Genomic DNA, 6,000 nt, shown 5'->3' on the forward strand with positions numbered 1-6,000 from the left:
AGCCGTTATGGCTAAACTGAGGGGTACACCAGAGCCAATGAGAAAGGGTATCCAAGATATGCATATTCCTGTCTAGAGCAGTGGTCTCCAAACGTTTTTGATCGCGCACCCCATCAGTAAAAAATTTTTGAGCATGCACCCCCAATATATGTATATTTATATTTGCACACCCCATCAGTAAAAATTTTTTGAGTACGCACCCCCAATATATCTATATTGATATAAATATAAATAGAAGTTCTAATATTTGCTTCCCACGCCCCAATGGATCATCTTGCGCACCCCCTGGGGTGCACGCACCCCACTTTGGAGACCACTGCTCTAGAGCATACAAGCATCTCAAGAATCCATTAGGTTTGGTCACTATAACTATAAATAATGGTGTGAATTTAAGCACCAGGAATCTCGGAAATATTTATTTTTGGTATGCGACCTAAGAGTGAGGTCTTTCAACTTTAAATGGCATCCTCAAAAGAAATGGTGGCTTTTGATTCCTGGAAGTGTTTGAAATAGTCCAGATAAGATATTAGGAAATATATTGTAGTCAAGGAACACACATACGCATGCTGAAAGCGGTGAGGGAGACAGACCAATGATTCAATTTGTTCTTTTCTGTCTGACTTCATGTAAGTGGGCGTGTTGTGTATCTATGCGGGTGTGAGGACCTTACTGAGAAAAAACTGCGTTGAAGAATGTTTCTAATTTTGCATACAAAGAACATTAATGATTCATGCCAGAAACTAACTTACGACCTATTTTGCAGACATGCCCCACATATATAACTTGAGGTGAAGTTAATGGGAGCAGCAGGGATGCAGCTGCCCTAAAAAAAAAAAAAAAAAAGGCTCTACGAATGAAATTTATTTCTGGTTGGTGAAACAGCTTTAAGTCTATGCACCACTTAAAGCCCCCATTAATCCTCTAGATGGCAAGCATATTCTCAGATTTTTTAAAGAACTCATCCCCTGGGGTATGCAGCTTTCTATGGTTCTAGCTTTACAATTACAGTGTACTCTGCCTTGATGCGTACTGGATAAATGCATAATTTGCTTAATTGTGTGATGCAGTGCCAGACCCAATTTGTCGCCTGTGGCTTACATGGTAACATCAGTTGTCACCATGCTAGTTAAATGCATTAAGTGCTTTAGCACATAAGATTTTTCAGGCCTTAGATAGTATTTAATTGTCCTCTGGTTAACTGCTTACTAAATGTCACTGTATCTTTCTGTCTTGTAACTTACCTGTACTCCACGAAACACCGACAGAGAAAGGGAAGCAGAGAAGTGGAAGCAGCTGGGAAGGGAATGCAATTACAAGTTTTTGAAAAGGAGTTGCGCTGGTTGGTTTTGTAACTGTTTACAACCACAACTCTAACAGTAAAAGCAATGCTCATCGAGTACAAAGCACTGTCAGTGCTGTGATTTTAGCGTTGCCAAAAACAACTAGTTTTCCTCATTTTCAGGGCTTTTAATAGTCAGTTCCAAAGCTATCATTAGAAGCCTTGAAAATCGAGGGGAGCTAATTAGTTCTGGGGCTGCTCATACCACGTCGCTGACAGTGCAGTATGTTTAATGAGCAATATGTCTAGTTTAGTTTCGATTAATGGATTCATGCATTAGTCCATGGTCTTTTTTTCCGCCCTAAGGCTGTGCTCCTTCATGAGCACACTTTAGTCAGTTTTAGAAATATCTTCTTGTGCAAATGGTTCCAGTGAAATCAGTGGCCTATTTGGTGCATAATAAGACTGTTTGTGTGATGATGAAGCACTTCTCTAAGTGAGAGTTGATGAAACAGCCCAGAGTTGGCTTTGCCTAGGTTAGGAAAAGTGGTTAAGTCTTAAAACTAAGCCCAACTTTCCCAAACTTTTCCTAGTATTCAGGGTGATATTTTACTGTGGTTTTAGCAGGTCAAATTATAGCCCAGGCAGCTGGAGTTTAGGCTGGGCTTCACAGGTAGCCTGTGCTAATTTTGACCTTTGCCTATGGTATAATGATTCACAGCAGTAAAGTTTCAGGTGTATGAAGTAAGCAGTTACGTTCTGTTTTGACTAGCTTTCCTACAGGTAGGTCTTTAGAGTGAATGTACCATATCATCTTTGTTTTGCTTCAGGCCTTATTTTAACTCCATAGCTTTTCTGAGCACCAAACACATTCTGCGCCTGTTGCAACAGGCACAAAAATGGTGATAAAGTAAAACTAATTTTGCAATTTCCCTATCATCTTTAATCAGGAGTTAACACTACAAGTTAGTGTTCAGCTGCATTTGGGAAAGAAAGCTCAATTTTATAAAGAAATAAAAAGCATTATGTGTTAAGGGTGAGAACCTTCGAAGTCTTGCACACAAATGAATGTATATCTAGATACAATACGAGTGTGCAGTGAACGTAAAAACATGTCCAACTGACCTTGAATTACACAGACAAACTATGTACACAAGTAATGTGTATTTGTGTTCCAGGTTCTAAAGAAGCTTTTCCTCAGAACTGTCTTCAAGATTACAAGAAAAAAATATATGTATTAAAAAAGTAATGGTCCATTGCCCAGAACATAGTTAAATAAGGATTCCTACCTTCAGTATTAGTCTGAATATTGAAAATGCCATACAAACGTTACAACAGTTACCATCTTAATTTAGTTTCAAGGGCAAGACAATTGTTAATTGAATTCTAATAAAGTTATTTATTTTTTACCAGTTAAAGCGTTCTCCATGTTATAAGCAATCTGAATTAGAGACATTCTTACTTACTCTGTCAAGGGAAAACTGTTTCCTTGTTGACTACTAAAACTAACTTAGTCCAAGCTTTAATCCAATCTCTTAATCTTTCAGTTTATTATTTTCTTTCTTTCTTTCTTGGGGTTCCTCAAGAATTATAATAGTTTTTAACTTTGAACCGCTCTTTTATTCAAATGGTTCCATAGAGCATGAATATAACAAATGCTATTATGATTCTTAAGTATCACCACATGTTAATAAATAAAAAGGTATAGAAACTTATTTTACACTCTACCTTGCAGTAAAGGAGGGAAAAGCTTACCTTGTTGCTGAAAAAGTAACAGAAGCATGAAAATAAGTAGCGTAGTCATATCAATAGATCCTATTGGAGAGTGTTCCTGTCCCTTGAGAGAGGCTGGCCTCTAGCTGATCTCAGCTTTAACCCCTCTTCAGTTGTGCAATGAAGGAGAGAGAACGAATGCTTCTGCTTTATTCTTGTTTCTACATGAGGAAGTGTTTACTAAAGGTGTGTTGCACAACTTTCAAGCTACAACAGTGACACAGAAGGCGGAAGTTCCTGTTGGTTAGTGTCACTTGAGCTGTGATATATAGATTGCTCCTTCAAATGATTTCTGCCCATAAGCATAAGGAATTGGAGTTGTCCTTGGGCTGTTTTTATTATCTTGGCTGGTAGAAAATACACAGGGCCACTACCAATTTAAGGGATGGCATGTGATTCTTTTTCTATCATTTGAACTTGAAATAAATATGTGTGCGGGTACTGTAATCTACACACACACACACACACACACACGAGGATAGGATAAGAGGGTTGATTCTGTGGCATGCTGGGCACTTTAAATTTCCGTGGGGAACTAACAGTGCAAATTATCTCTCCTGATCTTTTAAACAATGGTTGAAAGGTTTAGGACCTGACTTATCACCATTTAATCAATGTGAATTCCCGTTTCTACTGATCACCATCTGATTTATACAGAAGGCCAGACTTATGAGCCAGGCCCATAAGGTGAACGTAATCCTGAGTCTGAATCATTTCCATTTTATGAGTGCTGGCCATATATCCCTGGCACCCAACTTGTATATTAGTAATGTTTGGTAAGTTAATGAACTGGATTCCTAAAGAAAGAGGATTTGAAATATTGCATGATTAAGTATCATTACAAAACCAGGAAGTTAACAACCTTGAAAAAAAAGAAAAGAAGAAAAAAAGTCTAATTTAGTCCTCATCTACATTAGGAATTTGAGTTGTATTAACACCATAATTAAAGTGGCACAGTACCACTAGAGCCAGTGTACCTACCAATGTATATAAATGCTTTATACAATAAAGTTTATAGGAATACAGCTTTTCTCATGTGGAAGAAGGAATGACTGTTTCTATAGAAGCCAGCTTTATATAGTGTAACTGCATGTGCAATCTGTTTTTATCAGTATAAAAATCTCCAGAAGAGAGCCACACCCTGACAGAAATAGTGATAGCAGTAAAACTTCCCATTGTGGACCAGACCTTAATTATAAATGTAAATATTTATTTAGATGCCTAACTTTAGAAATCCACATTTGAAATTTTTAGTACTAACCCTCCTGTTTCTCAGTTTTTTTACATCTTGGCTGAAACAATTTAAATAACAGTATTTACTTTATCTGTAGAGACATGGGGAAAGGTAGAGCGTCATAAAGAATAAAATCTCAGTACTTTTCAGTGATATACATGACTACACAAACTGCAGAGCAATTGCGACCCTGGCCTCACTTTTGGCAGTGACAGGTGGCATTGTTCAATGTATTTCATAGAGGGGGAGAACGCTCCCTTACATGGGTTCTGGTAGACCAGACTCCCTCTGTGGGCCCTGGCTTCGCTTTGGGATTAGCAAGTGCAAACTCTACTCATGCAAAGAACTAGTCGTGTCAGGGAGCATCTGTAAGGTCTCTGAAGTCTTGTGTGAGCAGAACCTGGTGAAGACGTGAGGTCCAAGAGGGTTAAATCAATTAAATACCTTAGCACCCGTGCCCTTTTCCCAGTGGGGTAATGCTGTTGAGGTATTTACTTGATGAGAACTCTGCAGTCTTACTTAAGATCACACAGTGGCAGAACATGCACTAGAACCACAAAGTCCTGACTCATGGTCCCCACCTCTGATGACTAGCTGAACACCCCTTTGATTTCAAAGAATGGAATACGGGCATTCTGGCAAGCTACAATTAGACTATCATCAATGCCAATGATAATCTCCAGTTTTTCTCCCTCTGTTGTTATGACCTGTCTATTTTCGTCTTGTATTCTGTTCACACAAAGAACACCATAGCAAATAGTCCTCCCATTTCTATTATTAACTAAAGGTGTCTTGAAATAGGTCTCTTGGGAGTGAAACGTTTTTGGGATGAAGGTGTAATGTGACACCCCTGGGACAGGAATGATCTTTGGAAGTAAGTTTTTTGGAAAAGTCCAGCTGAGTGACACAGAAAGTTTACTTTCTAAAGATAGACTTTTCCAAATAAAAAAGTCTTGCATACAAAACCAGTGGGTATAACCAATACTGACTGTGCAAGCATGAGCCACACAAAGAACCCAAACAGCCTCATTGTAAAGTGCCTGTATGTACACTTACGAAGAACTTTTTAATAATGGCAAACCTCACATGAGGATTGTGTGGTTTGGTTAATGTTTGTGAGTTGCCTATCTGATACTAGATTTCTGAGAGGCCTTATATAAGCAGGGGGATATATATCAGTATTCAATCAGTATGTATCAGTACTGAAAAGGAAGTATTTCATTATGAGTTCTTTTTCCTGGGTCTACCACTGACTTGTTAGTCAAAGCACTTTTCTTCCCTGTGCCTCCATGTCCTCATGCCTAAAATTGGGGTCCTCCTTTGTAAAGTGCTTTGAGATCTAGGGAAGAAAAACATTATATAAGAATTTTTGCTCCACTTCCTCCTCCTCCTCTTCCTCATCATCTTCCACAAAAGCTGAAATACAAATGAAAATAAAAAAAAATATGATTGGGCCACATTCCCCACTGTTGTAAACAGGCTTTTTCCCCATTGCTTAAAAATGTGTGGCTACCTTCCAGGCATTCATCCTGAGGCATTCACTCAGTACAATGCCTTTGAACATCATGTACCAGTGCAGTGTCCATACTGATCTCATAAATTCATTTTTCTTCTTTTTTTAAAAGGCACTTTCAAAATCCAAATGAATAAAATTAAACTAAAGAAAGGTACAGTACACTGTAAAACCAACAGGCGTTAGCAGCACCGGCTTCTG

The 6,000-nt window shown here is 38.4% G+C and overlaps 1 protein-coding gene across 1 annotated transcript in view; it reads right to left on the reverse strand.

The window, feature by feature from the left end:
- Positions 1 to 3,264, reverse strand: part of LOC109288546 (zinc metalloproteinase-disintegrin-like NaMP) — a 52,087-nt gene extending 48,823 nt beyond the window's left edge. Inside the window, exon 1 of the mRNA XM_019504119.1 lies at positions 3,035 to 3,264. Within this exon, the coding sequence (XP_019359664.1) occupies positions 3,035 to 3,083 (49 nt within the window). The 5' untranslated portion in view covers positions 3,084 to 3,264. The remainder of the gene's footprint in view (positions 1 to 3,034) is intronic.
- Positions 3,265 to 6,000: the final 2,736 nt, after the last annotated feature.

The sequence above is a fragment of the Gavialis gangeticus genome, unplaced genomic scaffold, assembly GCF_001723915.1.
Source record: "Gavialis gangeticus isolate Ggan-Ray unplaced genomic scaffold, GavGan_comp1, whole genome shotgun sequence".
NCBI classification, from domain to species: domain Eukaryota; kingdom Metazoa; phylum Chordata; order Crocodylia; family Gavialidae; genus Gavialis; species Gavialis gangeticus.